The following is an 18052-nucleotide window of genomic DNA, read 5'->3' as shown; positions in this document are numbered from 1 at the left end:
CCCCCCCCCCCCTTTTTTTCCAAGATTTAAGTTCTCAAAAATATTCAACAGCTTTAGAACTTTCTTAGTTTTCACATTCATTTTCTGAAACTTTGCATCTCAGATGGGTGGGGGAAAAAAAAGAAGAAACTAACTGAAATTCCTATGAGTCTATCACTTGGAAGTATGGCTGTACATCTGCAATTTAACAAATTCTATGCTACTACCGTTGTTTACAAGTCAAAAATGCAGAGAGAGAAAGAGGGGGAGGGCCGGAGGGCAATGGGTAGGTTAGAATCTAGCATCTGTTTGCTCTGGTGATCTTGAGTCTCTTCACAGTGGTCAGGAACATCCTATAACAAAGAAAAAGGTTGGCAAATTTAATATTCACAAACCTTTTACATGTGATAATTCATATGTAATCTATACCATATGATCATATGAAGAAGAAGAAACAGAGCAGATGGTTAAAAAAAATTAGTAAAATGGTGAATTCATTTTGAGGGGGAAAGAGGTGATCAGGCTTAGGACTTACTCCCAAGGAACGTCCCCCACCATCATCCAATCCCCTTCCTTGTCTTCGTATGTTAATACATGATCTTTGTCAGAATCCACTCGATCTCTATCAGGATCTGTACTTTTTCAATTTCAAAAACAGAACAACCAAAAAAAGGGGAAAAAAAAAACAGTTAATCATATGCAGCAGAAATGATGATTCAGATAAGTGACAGAAAAGGCACTAGAAGAAAGAAGAAACAAAAACTTCTAATGGATTAAGGCCTCAGTTAAGCCTTTATTTATGGTGCCGGTTGATCTGGCCAAACAGATAAGACTAATGGAATGAAAAAAAGGAGGAAATTAAAACCACACGAAGTCCACAAAAATGATATGGGCACTGGGCAATATGGGCAGTATGGGCAGTATGGGCAATACATACTGTAGAAACTTACAGAGAATGGTAACGGTGGTCCTGAACATGTGGGCAAGAGTGGTGATTAGGTCGTCATAACCATGGTGAGCAAAGAGGTCCAACTTCCGCCCAATTGGAATGCCTTCCATGTATACCTTCACGAAGAAGGTTGGCCTTTGCCTATTGTTTCCTTTCTGATCTGCAAGTGTACTCCTCAGAAGTGATTTCAGCGGTGGCCAATCTGATGCTTGCTCCCTAATTTTTGCGGAGAAAAACAGAGAGGTAAAATTAAAATTCGAACAAAAAAATGCAACAGCTATCATCAAGTCCTGGGCTACCCAAATAAAAATTAAAAAAAAAAAAAAAAAAAAAAAAAAAACCTGATCTTTTTTTGGGGACAAGGAAAGAAGCTCAAAAATATCAAATGGGTTGAAATCCAAATGAGGATTACTTAATGCAATAAGAGGGAGCAAGGAAGCGTGGTGTTAATTCTAAGTGAACGTTTTTTTATTCGATCACACTGGAAATTGGAAAAGCGAAAGACATCAAAATCAAAATAGGCCTTGATTCTAAAGTTGAGAAAGGGAAGAAAGTAATTTTGAGGGGGTGGGGAAAGATGGATGTAAGGTTGAGTTTAATTGAACGTACCTGAAATCGGAATTGGAGATGGTATCGGGGAAGAGTGATGTGGATCTTGAGAGGGTGAGTCCAAGCCGAAGATCTGTGCTCAAGTCTCTGTTGGCAGTCTTTGGTTGGTGGCAGAGAGAAGATGATGCAGATGAGAGAGTTGGGTGTTTACTGCTATCAATCGACGATGACGACGAATGGGTGGCCTTCCCCATCGTTGCGATGTCAGAGAGAGAGAGAGCCGCCACCTTAGGCTTAAATAGGGAATTACTGACCCAAAAGACACAGAATCATCAGAAGACAAATGTGAAACAGAGAGAGAGAGAGAGAGAGAGAGAGAGAGAGAAGCAATGTCCGAGGATATATGGAGAGACGAGAGGGTGGGTGGGAGTTGGGAGAGCGGAGTAGGCCGAGAGCGTGAGGGAAGGGAAGTCGACCACCCTCTACCTTCTTCCCTCTTCCCTCTTCCCTCTTCCCTCTTCAACAATCAACTCAACAGACTCGTTAAGTCGTTGGTCTGAAATTTTTAATTGTCGTGAGGGTGGCCGACATGGACACGTGCCATTTATATAGCTGAACTGATTTAGCCGGCTTCGCTAACCATTGCTGTTTAATTTTGCCTTCTCGTTTTTTCCTTTTCTTTTCTGTTCCGCAACCCTTTTTTCTCCTCCTGTATTTTATGTTATGTTTAGTTTTCAAGTAATTTATTTGGCAGAAGAAGTTTGTAAGGAGTAAGGAGTAAGGAGTAAGGAGTAAGGAGTAAGGAGTGGTTTATTTCTACATTAATTAGAATGGGTGATGTACGTGATCCATCTGATCATTAGGTATTGATACAGAATCATATCTCGGTATATAAGTTTAATATTTAACCAGATCAGTCACCAAGGAATTGAATGTGAACCCAGAACCACCATAGATTAGATATATGGTTGATATAAATGAATTCTCATCTTCCTCCTCTGTTTCTTTCTTTTGTGGGTACGTGTGTATTAAATATCAAATTTTGTTTGAAGGCAACGAACGGTAGAAAAATAGAAACCATCGATCAGGGCCCAAGGGAGATTGATTGCCGGATTCACAAAATGCTTTAATGGTGTTTAATTTTATTTTTTACTCCCCATCTGTGAAATAAATATAGTAGTAATACTAACAGACATAAATAGGTGGTTGAACCAGTCAATTGACAGTTGGGATAGATGGATGCTTCTCTCTTTCGTCTCTTTTTCCTTTTTCTTTTTCTCTTTCCCCAGAACAGGCCGGCCAGAGTGGCAATATGCATTCCATGTTTCAACTAAAATCAGAAAACAGGGGAAGGGGGGACAGGAGGGTGGTTAAGGCCTTAAGGGCATGGACACAATCTTAAGAAAAAGAAAAAGGAAATTGAATCCCCCCAGTTACACAGGTAAATGAATGAATAATGACTCCTCATCGATTATTTCCCTCCATCGCACTCTCACACTTTTGGAGTGTAAGATCAAACACCAAGAAACAAGAATAATAAAGAGACAATAGATCCGTGCGATACAGAGATTTAACGAGATTCACTCACCAGGGTGGTGTGCTACGTCCTCGGGTGAAGAAGAAGATGATTCACTATGCAGAAGAGAAATTACAACCTCGTAGCGGCGAGGAAAAACTCGCCCTGAAACCCTAGCTGCGTGAAAACCCTGGAATACAATGACTTTCTCAACAAGCAATAGTATATTATATATACTCCAAATCGCGGGTCGACCCATCAGGTCACGGTCGATCCGGTTGAACCATACCGCGGGGGCGTAGCCCCCTCACCCCCATACGAGATCAGTGATGGGCTCCAGGCTTGGGCCTATTGGCCCAACCCCTCTACTTCCATCACAGATCTTAGAAAATTTTCCATTCGGGTCGCCACCAAAATATGACAGATCAGATCAATCTTCAAAATGGGTCAAGAATTCGAGACAAACTTAACATGGAGTCTTTCCTTTGGACAGCAGAGAATATATAGCCTACCAGCTCTATGGCTCTATCTTTTAACTTCCTTAATTACATCCTTTTGTTTTAATCATCACTGATTTTTCTCTTCTATCAACCTTCATATTGCTCTCTCTCTCTCTCTCTCTCTCTCTCTCTCTCTCTCTCTCTCTCTCTCTCTCTCTCTCTCTCTCTCTCTCTCTCTCTCTCTCTCTTCAGTCATACCCAAGGTCCCAAATACACCAAACATGCAAATTTACATGTATGTAATTCTGATATCCTGGAAATCAACCCTCCCACCTTTTCTTTCCATTCTTTCTACTTAATTTCCTTGGAAAAGAACCTCTCCCAATCAGACCAAGCATCCACAGACACCTGGGCCTACTTGGCGTATCCTTTGATATCTCCTTAATTCATGCCTAGTAGGCTAGTACCTAGCCATGCACCAATGCCACCTTTACAACTTCAAAAAGAAAAATAATAATACCCTTACATTGATATAATACATATATGCTTTAAAAAAACCCTAAAGCCATTTATAATGATAATCACATCTCTAGATATCTGTACTCTGTTCTCTGTACTGTGCACAAAAGATTGAAACTTGAAAGAGAAGATGTTGCCTTTTCAGTTCCACATCTCCTTAGAGACACAACTAAAGCACCCACACCTTCAAAATATATTTCCCCCAGGAACCATGTTCCCTAATTCTGCAATTGAATATGCCTCACGTGCATCCGAAGGGTCTTTGTCTCTCTCTCGCTCTCTCTCTCAAACACTAAACACAGTTTCTCATAGACATAGGTATAACACTTGGATTTAATTTGTTAAGCTATAGACTTTTACAAAGTGGACATGGTCATTAATGTTCGAGATCATTAGTTGGTGAGAATACGCATTATTAGATGTAGTATTAGATCTAGCTTATCTCTTGTAGGAATGTTCAAATGTTCAATGTATAGATCTATCGTGGTGCGTGGGACCCCATATTTATACGATCACATGATTAAGTGTAACCTTGGTTAGAGCAAGATTATTTTAAAAAAATCAAACATTGCATGAATTAAAATATTTGGCCATTAAATCTCTATGGATTATTTAAAATGGATAACCAAATAAGTGGGGGGCCTCATCAAACCTCCTATATATATATATATATATATATGTCATGTCATTTCCAATTTAATTTTGTAAAGAAGAAGAACAACGCGCGATAACAAATAGATTTGACAGAGGAGGGATCGAGTAGTAATGAAATTGATAATTGCTTTTTATATGTATTAGTTTTGGTTGTTGAGGAAGGGAGGAATGAGGAGTCAAGGGAGGAGACAAGATTGAGATGCATGAGGGGCCTTTGAAACTTGGGAGTTAGAAAAGCCAAGTCTTAGGAGGTTCTGGTCTTCTGGAGTCGATGACGGTTGTTGTTTGCTTTCTAATTCTATTATAATTCTCCACCTTTTATAAAAGTCTAAACTAATCTAAAACAAGGAAACACATCGCAAAAGAGAAGACATGAAGGCGACTCTAGGAGACATGCAATCAACTCAATCCCTCCCCCACACACACCACAATCCCCCATTACGAAAAGCTTTCCTTGTACTTCTCATTTCTAAATTATATTAAATTCTCTGTCCCCTTATTTTTAATTCTACATGTTTTTTCTCACAAACTAATCAGCTTACGTGTTCAGAAAGAAACACCAATGTAATGAGGAGAGGGAAGAAATTTGGGTTGTAACAAGCTAAAGAGAGAGAGGAAAAAAGGAAGAGGACAGAGAAAAGGTAGTTGCTTCCCTAGCGTATCTTTCTCTCCTTCCAATGACTTTTTGGTGCAATGCACTTTGTGTAGAAATGAAGCATCTCTCCCCCTTCCCTCCCTCCCTCCCTCCCTCCCTCGTGTTTAAGCCTTTAAGGTGGCTATATTAAGAGATGGGGGAAGGAAGAGCCTCGTATTAGGAGCCCAATTCAGTATCGACTCTCAATTATCTTGAGCCAATATGGACCACCTTCCCCAACATCAAATTACATTTGCCCCCCATTCTACCTTACATGCCTTTCTTTAATTTGCAAACCCAATAAAGCCCACTAATACAACACACCAAAACAAACACACCCCTTTCACTTTTCTTCTCTCCCTAGCCATGGATTCCGTCCATTCTTCATTATGCCTAATAGCTATATAATCCTTTGGCTTTGTATTTGCTTCTTTTTCTCTCTTTTTCGCGTAAGAATGTCCCCCTGATGAGTTCCCACGGAGCAGCATGATCCCGTCTCCAGCCTTCCTTTATGCTATAGAACTATGCACTGTATATTTGGAAGATGGCACATGGATTCAGGACAGAGGATCGGAGCCAACAGTGCTTCCCTTGGAGATTTTTCAGAAAACTCTTATGCTCCCTGAACAAATGATACAGTTGCAGCCATCAAACAAGAACAATCAAAACAAACAAAAGAATGCTCACCGTCATTCCATCCGAATATGACTATGACATGCCAACAAAAAACCTACCCGACCTTATCCCCACCCCCAAAAAGTGGGGAGCCTCTTTCCACCATTTCTCAATCCCAAATTATCCCAGATTACAATGCTTGTATCATTTTATTTTATTTATACATATATTCTGACAAAAATTTTGATACCTCCTCTGCACTTTCATATGCGCCCTCCACACATCGCCCCAAAGCTACACCAGATACATAGTTTCCCCCAAGAAACAGCCCCTGAAACCCACCATCCCTGAGGGCATCCTTAGCTGCCTCTAGATGATCGAGATGACCAATCAAGAATTGTGGTATTGCCTGTGGCCACACTCTCACACCAAGAACAAGTGGGTCCTCAGCATTTGGCTTTATAAGCATCTTTCTAAGATCTCGGTTCACCGTCTCCACAAGCTCATTCTCACTCTGTTGAGTATATCAATATGTGATTAGGGAAATAGCAAGCAAGATGATAAGACAGTACAGAGAAAATGAATCCAGTGCATGGAATTACAAGAATAAGCATAGATTCGAAACCGAGCATCACATTCATTGCCACTAGATTGGGAGTCAAGCAAAAGATGACAGTACTACAGAAAAAATGAATCCAGTGCATTGCGTTACAAGAATACATATAGATTGAGAGTCAAGCATCACATTTGTTGCCACTAATGTGGCCGAGTATAAAACAGTTTTAATGGTCATATTAAAGCAAGGATGCATCACGATTACCCTGGAGCAACATCTGGGGTTAAATCAATCAGGACATACAAACTATGTTTTGACTATTATGACCAGATCTCACTTTAACAGCTCTCGATATAACCCCCCATGTATGAGAGGGTACCTGTAAGGTATGTGTTGTCTTGAGTAGACCAAAGAGATGATCAACCAGTGGCTTACCAGCACAATTAGGTTTGGACCCACCACCCTACAAGTGTGCTATTTAGAGCTCCGTGTCAAAGATAAACCCTGACACTGATCAAAACCATATGTAATAAAGCACTTCAAAACTCAAGAGGGCAAGAAAGCAAAAGAAAAACACAGAATAAAATGATGAAGATGGAATAGTCGAGAGGGAAAACCCACCAACAGTAAAGCATCTAATAGGGTGGAATTTGGGTATAGTCTTAGATAAGACTGAAGGAGATAAAAAATATATCTACTGGTAGGGTAAATGATCCTAAATGCCTGCCTGACAAGTAACTTCGTTGTTCCATTTAAATAACATACTAATATTTCATTCAGAAATCTGTAACATAACCTCAAAAAGTCAAAACAGGGGCTGAGAAAATCATGCTTTACTATGTTCCTCAACTAAATCTTAAACTTTAATAAAGTTCTCCTACCTTGGACAAAATTCCAGGATTCGTAGCTCCTCCAATAAAGTTCAAGAGTAGAACCCTTCCATGTGGTGCCCGGTTAGGAAAAAGTGATGAACTATATATTGTTCCTGTACCACACAGGAGACCAGTATACAGAGTCAGGCTAACAATTTTCACATACTATTAGCTGGAATTTTCATCGGTTGAGAGTTGAAACACATGTTATATAACCTTGGGGATAGGGTACAGAAAAAAGTGTACCTAAAGTCTCCACTCCCTGACTGCGTGGATGCAATTGGCCAAACCCTTTAAGTTCACCATCAATCAAGCACTCCTTCCTAATTGCTTCCTTTGGATATGAAATAGATACAGCTGCAACTGGCGGGTAATGAAACCTTGAAAGGGCATCTGCAGCAGCAGTCTGCCAAGAACAAACATGCCAATTTAAATATGAGAATGCCCCATTCGGATAGCAAAGAAAGGGCAAACACAGATAAGGCTTCACATAATAACCTGACTGGCTTAGCAAAGAGCCAAAGATCATTCTTTTTGTTGTAAAATTATATAAATTAAAAAATTAGCTGGTTGAAGTTTATGACGTACAACAAAAAACAAACGAAATTGTTATACCACTTTGCCGAATAAGATATGAAATAAAACTTTTCTCATGCATATTTATTCGCTATTCTGAAACATTGCAACTGGCATACCGGTGCTTATGGTGCCACTATTACACAGGTTTCTGTAAGAACAATGAAATCAAAGCATCAAACACAGGCAGTGGAATGCATAAGTCAAATCCTCATCATTGAAGTACCCATCAGATGTGAGAGAACTATACATGGTAGATAATCTAGGTCCCACAATGTTCAAATACAATTAGCATTCAAAGTCACCTTGTGGCACAATACATTCTTGACAAGATCATCATCTGGAATTGCACTTTCATAGAACCACTACTTAGTGGATAGGTATACTTATGGTGCCACTATTACACAGGTTTCTGTAAGAACAATGAAATCAAAGCATCAAACACAGGCGGTGGAATGCACAAGTCAAATCCTCATCATTCAAGTACCCATCAGATGTGAGAGAACTATACATGGTAGATAATCTAGGTCCTACAATGCTCTAATACAATTAGCATTCAAAGTCACCTTGTGGCACAATACATTCTTGACAAGATCATCATCTGGAATTGCACATTCATAGAACCACTACTTAGTGAATAGGTATTCTTGTGATTCCAACTGCATTCCTCAACAATGAGATTCAAGTCAAATAGGATACTCAAAATTCAGCTTTGCCCTGGTGTGCAACGACAGGCATTAAAGGCCTGGTTACTAGCAAACAAAGATCAGTTAATGCCTGATTTCAGAAAGCAAAATTTGGACTGCATACCCATATAACATACGGTGGGGAAAACAATGATAAAAGAAGTGGTGCACTTGCATCTAACAACTTCTTCAAGGATTATGAGCATTAACTGATTCTTTGAACTCAGCTGGATTGCAACAAGAAAATCCTTAGGCTGTGTTTGGTAGCCAAGAGAAGAAATGAAAAGAAAAAAGAATCTAGAAAAGAGAAGAAAATAAAAGAATAGATAAGAAATAAAATGATGAGAAAATGAAAAATTCTGTTTGGCTACCAATAGAAGAAAAGAAAAGGAAAGTTTTTTTCATTTTCTTGCGTTTTCTTGTGTTTTAGGCACGGCTTTTTTTTTTTTTCCTTCTTGGCAGCAGAAGAAAACTTCATCATTCCCAAGGTGAATTTTGAAATCCAAAAAAAAAAAGAATCTTCTGCCAAACACAATAAGAATTTCTTAAACCAAGAAAATAGTACAATTTTTTTGTACTTTTTTCTTTTCTTTTCTTCTCTGGGCTACCAAACACACCCTTACTGCATAAGTAAGAAAAAATGTCCCATATCAACCCCTTCAAAACCTGAATAAGTTTCTTCAGATTTCCTTTTGATGTTTGGAGAATAGCTAGATCTTCCGAGGCTGTAAAGAAACTGCCATAGGATACCGACAATCCTCATACAGTGGACTGCCAAAAGAAGGAAGTCCATCAAACAAGTTCTTCAAAAAGAAAAAAAGAGTGCAAATCTAAACCTCATCTGGCAGAAGAAATGGACCCCTAAGAAGTTTAGCAAATTTTCTGCAATTTTGTTCTTTGCCTAGGAGAATTATCTCATCAAGCAGAAGTCAATATTTATCTCTTGCAACTCTCCAGCTGCTTGTCACGAACTTAGTCTTGTGGGCGGGCTGTGACATGCTGCTCAGGAAATAGTTTCCTTTTCTGATGGAAATTTGAAGTTACTTTTCTAGCAACACTGGGCCCTTGCTGGTGAGTTCACATGTGGAAAACTTAGAAGTGAGGTTCCAGTTGGTTGGAAAAACAATTAATGGTTTACTTTCATGCAGGAGTTAAAACAGTTATGGGCCTTTGGTTGTCGTATCTCAGATAGAAAACTTAGCAGCGGGGTCTCGTTATCAGGAAAACAGGTAATGGTTTTATTTCTTGCAGAAGTGAAACAAGCTTGATTGCTGACCAGGGGGTGGATGTATCGCAATCATCAAAGTGAAAATTCTCAAAAAGTCAGGCCGCAAATGCTAACCAGGAGATTCTGAGTCTCATAGAAATTCCCTTTCCAAACAGATCAACATAAGACAAATGGAGATGTAATTGAAATTTCACAATCAGACAAGCAGTAGAGATCAAACCCATTATCACTCTCTTTCATTCTCTCACAGTTTTCCCTGCGAAGAACACTTGTTCTTTTGGGCTTCATACACTCGCTCTTTGGACGACTTTTTACCATGAAGAACACTCGTTCTTTGGGCTATGTACACACTTCCATCTTGAGTTCAAAGAAGTTGGCCAACAACACTATAGCAAGAATCAAGAAGCTAGGGTTTCAAATCTAGTGCTGTACCTGAGATCCCTGAGATCAAGTTCAACACAAGTGGTTCCTGAACAACTAGCTCAAGTCCTTTTTCCATATCATTGATGTGCAGAGACACAAGCTTTCGTCTTCCTCATTAAATTTCTTTAGACGCACAAGCATCAATGGTTTAAAACTGTGATTTGGTTGGAAGAAAATCTGTAAGTACCCGATTCTCTCGCAGTGACCTTTCTCCCCATCCCCCGACTCTTTGCCCTCTGGGTTCTTGCAGTGATCTCTCTCCCCATCGCGGACTCTACAGCAAGGATCTCTCTTCCCATACCCCAACTCTCTCGCCCCCTTCTCCATTTGGCTCCCAGGGAGAACCTCGAACCATGCAAGGTAGAAGGTTTCAAAATAGTTAACTTCATATGTCTGAATGTATCCCTTAGCAACCAAATGAGCATTGAAGCGCTCAACCAAACCATTAAGGTTATAGTTAATAGTATACACTCGAAGACACCACATAAGATCCCTACCAGAAGGTGGCTCAACCAAAGTCCAAATATTGCAAGAAAGCAAGGCATCCATTTACATATCCATGTCAAACTTCCACCTAGGATAAAGCATCCTGGTATTTGGTAAGAACAGAGTGGGAGATTAATGAGAGGGCAAATGTACATAGGAAAATAGGAAGATGGGAAATAGAAACATAATTAGCAACCGAATAGGCAACCAAATAATTCTACGTACAAGAACGAGCACCTATCCGAAGGGTAATAGGCAAGTCATTAGGAGAAGAAGAACCTCCAGGTAAAGAATCGAATTAAGAGAGGTGACGGATGGCTGCAACTGGTAGTGACAGGGAACAATTGTATACATATAATGGCACCCCTTTGGATTTGGGGTCAAAATCTTCAAAAGGAATGACTGGAGGAATAAGTGGGAGAATAGGAGAGAGAGGACCTAAGTCAGAAATAACAAAGCCAAAGTAGAGAGTATTCTCAAAAAATGTAACACCAGCGCTAACAAACTGTTGACGAGTCACGGGATCATAACAACAATAGCCTTTTTGGGTGCAAGATTACCCAAGAAAGACACTCACTAGGAGACAACTTATCAATACTAGGATGAAGAATATGAACAAAACATTTGCATCCAATAATATATGGCGGTAAACCAAATAAGGGGTGTTAGAGAGAACAACAGAGTAAGGAGATTTATTATGAAGAACAAAAGAAGGCATCTGATTAATCAAATAACAAGCAGTCAAAATATATCTCCCCAATAAAGTTTGGGGACCCTCATACGAAACGTTAAGGATATAGCATTCTCTAACAAATGTCGGTTTGTCCTTTCTACCTCACCATTATTTTAGGGTGTATGAGTACCTAGTTTGATAGATAATACCACTGTCACAACAAAAGGATAAATTTCACGTTGAGTATCTCAAGAGCATTGTCAATACAAACTTTCGAACAAACACCAAAATGAACTTTAATTTCATTATTAAAAATAGACACAACCTCATAGCGATCCTTTATAAATACAACCATGTCATGTGAGAGTGATAGTCAACAAAGGCAACAAAAAAATAAAAACCGGACTTACAAGGACCCAAAATATCAGAATGAACCAAAGCAAGTAAAGACTGACCACTCGACACACTACAAGATGGAAAAATAGTACAGTGATGTTGCCAAGCTCACAAGGTTCACTTTCTATACAGGAATAGACTTGCAATTAGGGACCATATGCTATAGCTTGGAGATAGATGTCTCAATCAGTAGTGCCAATGTAGAAAGAAACACCAGTAGAGGTAACAGATGCCATTGTGGATGAGGAAGCAATGTCAAAGCAGTATAGGCCATCCCTCTCATGCCCTCCACCAATCATGATCTTTGTCTTGAGATCTTGAACAGCACAATGGGATGAATAAAAGGAGATGGAGCAGTTAAGATGTTTAGTAAGTTGACTAGTATATAAGAGATTGACCAGTAATTTAGGAACATGAAGTAGAGTAAATAACAAAAGAGACGAAGACAGAGAAATGACACCATGACCAGTGAAATTAGTAAAGGATTTACAAGAATAACTTGCGATGGTCAATTAGACTGTTGAGATAAGAAAACAGATTTGGCTTACCCGTCATGTGTGAGGCCGCACCTAAGTCAATTACCCATGAGGTGAAGGATGAGGAAGATGTGGGTATACCTGAATGAGCCAATGTGGCAATAAATGTGGAAGAGGATGTCTCAAGCTGTTGGACCCATTTTAAAAGTTGATTGAACATCTCATCATGAGATGAGAGACCACCTCCAGGCAAAGAACTCTGATTAGCATCGTGAGGTGACACCACTTCAGTATTCCACCACTCCCATCAGGCACATTAGTATTAGCAAACTAATGTTGTGCCCGTTGGGGCTTACCATGCTTGACCCAACACTTCTCAACAATGTGATTATTGCACTCACAATGAGTTCGCAGTCGAACAAACTGATCTGATTGATGGCTGCCAAGTCCACCCATACCATTTCCACGACCTCCCCCGGACCCACGACCTCCTCTAGGAAATCCAGAGTCACGACCACAGCCACTTTTACCAACTACAAAAGTAGAGTTGCCTCAGAAAAAATGGTGGATTCAGATTTAGACAGGGAGGGAGGCAAATCCGTTGAATCTTGTAGTAAGCCCCATTCATAGAAAGAATCTTTTCACCAGCTAATTTGAAGGTTAGAGTCTAATCCAGACAAAAATTTGGCAACAATGATTTTAGCTCGTTGAGATTTAAGAACTTTAATATCAATAGAGAGAGGCTGGTACACATTGAATTCCTCCCACATGCCCTTTAGAGCCTATAGTAGTTGCCAAAAAATCTACCACTTCGCTTAAAGGAGAATAATTTTTCACACAAATCATATATTCTGAACATATTTTTATCTTGAGAACAGCTCTCTTTGAGATCATCATAGTGATGTAGGGTATTCCTAGGTGACTACATTTCCTACAAGATTAACTAACCAGGTACGGTAAACTCAAGGGACTTAGGTTGGACAGGATAAGGGAAACTCAACAAACAAGATTGACATGCAAGTAAAGTGAGATTAATGAATAATGCAGCAATGAACAATAATAGTCGAAGCATAAAAGCACATAAACTCACTCAAGCTTCAAGTGGGAATATGGGGTAGGGAACATAGCAGCAACTATGTGTTAAGTTTAGCACGAGTCAATCAAGACATTAAGCAAACTCAGTAAACCAAACAATGCCAAAAAATCAACCAACTAATGAAAGGTAGAACAGCAGAAATTTCTTTAGGAAAATAGTAAATATTGGCTTAAAAAGAAAAGGTATATGTTCAGATCTCAGTGGGGACTAATGGAGGTAATGGGTGGCCAATGAATGTAGAATAGGGGGGTTCTTTACTTACCTTCTTGCCGTCTGAAGTCTGAGGAGAAGAGAAGAACTCGAGGTCCTCCAAAATAAAGAGTTGCAATCCAACCTACTTGATAAAGAACAGCAGTCCCAATTTTAGTGAAGTTCCAGTAGCAACCCAGTTGGGGGTTTTCCCGATGGAGATAATGTCTAATGATGATGAACAATTTCTGCAATAGGGCAGCAGCAACAGGGAAGACAGAAAACAGAAAAGAGAGGGATGAAGGTCGAGAAAGGGAGAGAGAGAGCCATGAGAGAGAGAGGAGGCGAGAAACAGAGGGAGACTGAGAGTGAGAGATGAGAAGAGGAAGAGGGCAGCTAGAGAGAATTCGTAGGGGGGGTTTGGGGGTTGTTTTGCCTTCAATAATCTTCATTCATTAATTAGAACCTTTGGCCATTGGCCTTACAATGTACTTATAAAATAAACTTCTAAGAAAAGGAAAAGATCCAATCAGAATCTGCTAAATAAAGAGTTCTATACTTTAGGAAACAAATAAAAGAAATTAAAAAAAAAAAAAAAATCTGCAAAATACGTAAGGAGTCCTAACCTCTTTAGGGAAATAAAAATACTACTTAATTAAAACAGATTTACTTCCTAACAAAAAAATAAAAATAAAAAAACATAACATAGGTAGGGAGTCCTCTTCCTTGTGTTGACTGCTAGTGGGGCCCATGTACAACTACTTGAGTTCCTACGTGGCTCTCCAAAGGTGGGCCCCAATCTGATCCTTAACCATCCAACCAAATAGAGTCCAGGTTGGATGGTTCTCTGTGCCACCTCCTCTGGTAAACCCTAAAGCTTGGGCTGATGTCCTCCATCACATAGACACCCTCAATTGTGGTATGAAACATAACATTGGCAAGGCTCTGTACTATTCCACAACCAACACAGTGGTGTAGCATTCTCTGTCTACTGCTCCTTAAACTTAGTAGAGGTCATAGCAAGTGGAGACATAGTCAGATAATCCATCTTCCATTTGGCTATGATATAAACTTTTACTGCTTGTGCCCAAAGAAGATAATTTGAAGTCCCATTCAATTTAATAGATGTAATCTGAAGATTAACATTACTTGTGGAAGGCTTAGAATTAGCCATAATATTGTAGGTAGTAGAATTCTTTCACAAAGAATAAACCAGATGCATCTAGGCATAAGAAACACCACCAATAAAGCATGCAGCAACAACAACAATAACCAAAGGCAAGCGGATCAAAAACAGCATTCAAGAATCACAAAACAGTAAATTGCAAAGAAGGGTGAACCCATGGTTTTAAGTATCTCCGATACCGATACGATACCCTCCGATACGTATCTTAAATTTAGTCGACCGATACGATACATTGAATTTTTTAAATCATTTCGTATCGATATATTTCCTACAATACATACCGATATGCATCAATATACCACTAATACACATCGATACGATACGACATGCCTCGATACAACTCTATGAAAAATATAAAATTGAGGTAAAATGTACGTTTCGGTGTGTATTGGTACGTATCGGTGAGTATCGGAATGTATCGATCGATACGTATCGGTATATATCAGCACGTATCGGTGAGTATCGATATATATATATATATATCAGTACGTATCGGTGAGTATCGATACGTATCGGCGCTACGGTCATATAATGGTCAATATGGGTAATTTTTCAGAAAAAAAACGATTTTTTGAAGGGTTTTTGTTCCAAAGTTACTGTCAGCCATATTTCTCTCTAACTAAAGTGGAAATCAAGGTTGGGCACGTTCAAGAACCTAGGGTTCTATCAAACAGGAAACAAAACATCGGTGGCGGTACACCAAAAGGTAGGAAAAACCCTAAACACACTCAACCGGAATCAAAAAGAAATCTCAGGTAGTACTGAAATCAATGCTTTGATACAATGTGACAACAACAAACCTGAATCAGTACCGTCATAAGAAGAAGATAAAAAATAAAAAATAAAAAAGAGGAGAGAACACGGTCCACGGTTTGAGTAATGAGCAGAATGCTCAAACCATAGGGTGGGGGATCTATTAATCATCAAATCAAGTTACAACCAAAGACAGAGTCCAGAAGTAGAGCTGATTCTAAGTGAAGACAGAAATAACAATTAGAGGCTTTACAATAATACCCATAACACCCTTGAGTAACCAACACAAACACATAAACCGAGACTAATATAACTTAACTCAAGCAACTCCAGGGAGGGTGAATCAATACAGATTAAAGAATTGAATGCAATCCATTCTAGGAATCCAATCTTTATCTTTCCCGAAAAATATGAAAAGGCAGGAACATAGACATGAGGGCTTAAAAAAAGAACATACAGAAAGAGAGCACAACAAACTACTTGCAACATGGGATGGAACAGTCATGACAATGCTCCTTGTTTGAACAAAAACCAATCCTTCAGCTGTTTCATATATCAAAGTATATCTTCCACCATCCATTTTTATGCTAGAAAGTTTCCAAGATAACTTGACTTTGCTACCTAACCTGGAAGCTAAATACAACTTCATTAGGTTCAGCAAATTTTCAAAGAATGGTAAAAGAGAATTACAATATTTATTCATTAATAGAATAAACTATACCTTGCAGAAATTGCATTAGGCAGCATAGCAAGCCCCTTCCTAAAAGACCCAACTGTTTGGCCCTTTGGTTTTGGCAAATGCCTGCATGCTAGTTCAGTTCAAGCTTAGAAAATATATAAAGAAGAAAAATAAAAACAAGATACATTTAAAGTGCCAATCTTATTACGGATCTCTATGGCCTCTGTTCTGTTCTTGAATTGCTTTGATGGTTCCACCGATGATGCTACCACCATTCTGCTCTAGCTTCCAAACCTTACCAAATGCTGCTTTCATGCTCAGCTTTGAAGGATCACCGGCATAAACACCTGCAAGCAATGACATTTTTCAGTGCAATGACATTAAACCATCTCCAAGAAAAAGCAAGCTCCATCACAGAATGTATCAGATAACAGCGCTTTATTGGGTGACTGATGAACAGGAGCACCAGATCCCAAGTAATTTGAATTTGGCTTTGTTGAGTTGAATTTAGTTTAACACCTGCAAAGTAGTAGGAAACTTCAACAGGAGCTCAGCGTATTGTTTGCACAGCATGTTAAAAAATTTATTAGACACCATACAGAAAAAGAAAGAATACAACAGAGTAGCCTTCACCATTAGTCAACCTCAACAAGCTACATATGATCATTTTTACAAAGGAAAAACCCTGCAAATGTTCTAGTGTAAGTATTCCACTAATGTCGTACACGTGATGAAGCTTGGTTCAAGAAGCACAATTTTTACTTATCACAGTCACACCAATCACCGAATCTAGTTATGTACTTTTGAAACACATGAGATTAGTTTTTGGCTTTCCTAAAGGTGCTAGTTACTTTAACTGGAGATAATCAAGACATCATGATTCAAAATGGTTCAAGATAATCAACTAATGTCGATGAAAAATCAAGGTATCAGTGTGGAAATTGACTAGAGGACAATAGTCAGAATATGGCATTTATAAACTACTTTGAAAGCACATAACTTCGAAAAGATACGTCCTTGATAACATAGATTAAGAACCTGAACAAAATGGCTCCATCAAGCGCTCAAAAACCTCATCACCAAGATTACGCCGCACAAATTCTTCTATGGATTCTTCATGACCCTGTCACCTTTGTCAAAGAATAAGAATGAGAAAAGATAATCATGTGTAATAGAGACTAAGCACAAGTGCATGTGTTTGGATGTATGAGGGTGTGAATATGGGTATGGTGGGTGTGTGTGTGTATGTCTTGTGCGTCTCCAAAATCCTTAATGAAATCATAAAGAGAAGACACGAAAACAAACTGGTGGTGGAGGCCGAATTCCAATAGCACCAAATCCAGCCCTGAGCTTCCCAGGAAAGCTCATTAAGTCAAAGAAAGGTAGATCAGTAGGCTTCGAAGGTACTGGCCTCAATTTTCCACCCCACAATACAAGACGTGGAGCGCTAGGGTCCCCTAGAACAAGGTCATCCTTCAACCCACAGTCAACCTGCAAGAGATGTACTGTAATTTACATAAACAGATATACTAGATAAGGAAAGAGAATAACAGGTTAGAAAAACCATATAGTTGTTCCAAGCCTCAAACATTCAACAAAGTCCATGCCTCATGAAAATATGGTTAACATGGGATTGGAACATAACCAGTAGTTCTACCAAAAAAAAGGAACATAACCAGTAGTAAACGTGAGGAAAAAATGTACTCTGCATAACTTTCAGACAAATTAATTATCAGGTTATCAATGATATTGAGAATATAAGTTATAGCTACAACTAGGGATACCATAACACAATCATCCTGTTCATTCCACCGTACTTCTCTTGAACCAAAAACCTCTCTCAATTCAGGCAACTGAACATTCATGGAACGATAGTAGCTGAAGCAATTCATCAGTTCCAGGGCTTTTTTTTTTTTTTTTTT

General features: G+C 39.1%; 2 protein-coding genes across 4 annotated transcripts in view; both read right to left on the bottom strand.

Moving 5' to 3' along the window:
• Positions 1 to 25: 25 nt before the first annotated feature.
• On the bottom strand, positions 26 to 2045 carry LOC122058297 (auxin-responsive protein IAA4). 2 transcript variants are annotated; one of them, XM_042620919.1, is made up of 4 exons: positions 1538 to 2041; positions 930 to 1144; positions 515 to 611; positions 26 to 332 (listed from the first exon to the last, which is right to left on the bottom strand). In XM_042620919.1, the coding sequence occupies exons 1-4, from the start codon at positions 1729 to 1731 to the stop codon at positions 278 to 280; spliced, it is 561 nt and encodes a 186-aa protein (XP_042476853.1). In that variant the 5' UTR covers positions 1732 to 2041; the 3' UTR covers positions 26 to 277. The 2 variants fall into 2 exon arrangements, with proteins under 2 accessions (XP_042476853.1, XP_042476854.1); XM_042620920.1 differs by lacking the exon at positions 26 to 332 and having other exon boundaries at positions 515 to 616; positions 1538 to 2045.
• A 3793-nt stretch (positions 2046 to 5838) lies between these two features.
• Positions 5839 to 18052, bottom strand: part of LOC122058142 (protoporphyrinogen oxidase 1, chloroplastic) — a 12895-nt gene continuing 681 nt past the window's right edge. The window contains exons 1-9 of one of the 2 annotated variants that reach the window (XM_042620655.1): positions 17915 to 18046; positions 17436 to 17621; positions 17169 to 17253; positions 16339 to 16477; positions 16173 to 16253; positions 15909 to 16077; positions 7530 to 7689; positions 7293 to 7396; positions 5839 to 6369 (exon numbers count right to left, since the gene is read on the bottom strand). In XM_042620655.1, coding sequence (XP_042476589.1) covers positions 6070 to 6369; positions 7293 to 7396; positions 7530 to 7689; positions 15909 to 16077; positions 16173 to 16253; positions 16339 to 16477; positions 17169 to 17253; positions 17436 to 17621; positions 17915 to 18022 — 1332 coding nt within the window. In that variant the 5' untranslated portion in view covers positions 18023 to 18046 and the 3' untranslated portion in view covers positions 5839 to 6069. Of the gene's footprint in view, positions 6370 to 7292; positions 7397 to 7529; positions 7690 to 15908; positions 16078 to 16172; positions 16254 to 16338; positions 16478 to 17168; positions 17254 to 17435; positions 17622 to 17914; positions 18047 to 18052 lie in introns of those variants that run through there. The other variant, XM_042620654.1, reaches the window with a different exon arrangement.

This window comes from Macadamia integrifolia, chromosome 12 (assembly GCF_013358625.1).
Source record: "Macadamia integrifolia cultivar HAES 741 chromosome 12, SCU_Mint_v3, whole genome shotgun sequence".
In the NCBI taxonomy this organism is placed as follows: domain Eukaryota; kingdom Viridiplantae; phylum Streptophyta; class Magnoliopsida; order Proteales; family Proteaceae; genus Macadamia; species Macadamia integrifolia.
The sequence above is the reverse complement of the archived record's forward strand: the minus strand, read 5'-3'. Positions and strand labels throughout refer to the sequence as shown.

Bases quoted from the DNA above. Each gene is read 5' to 3' on its own strand.
- LOC122058297 (XM_042620919.1), bottom strand. From the start codon at position 1,731: ATGGGGAAGGCCACCCATTCGTCGTCATCGTCGATTGATAGCAGTAAA. The intron at 612-929 runs GTAAGTTTCTAC...GAAAAAGTACAG, and splicing joins GACCACCGTTACCATTCTCT to ATCCTGATAGAGATCGAGTG. The intron at 333-514 runs GTAAGTCCTAAG...TCTTTGTTATAG, and splicing joins GTGGGGGACGTTCCTTGGGA to GATGTTCCTGACCACTGTGA.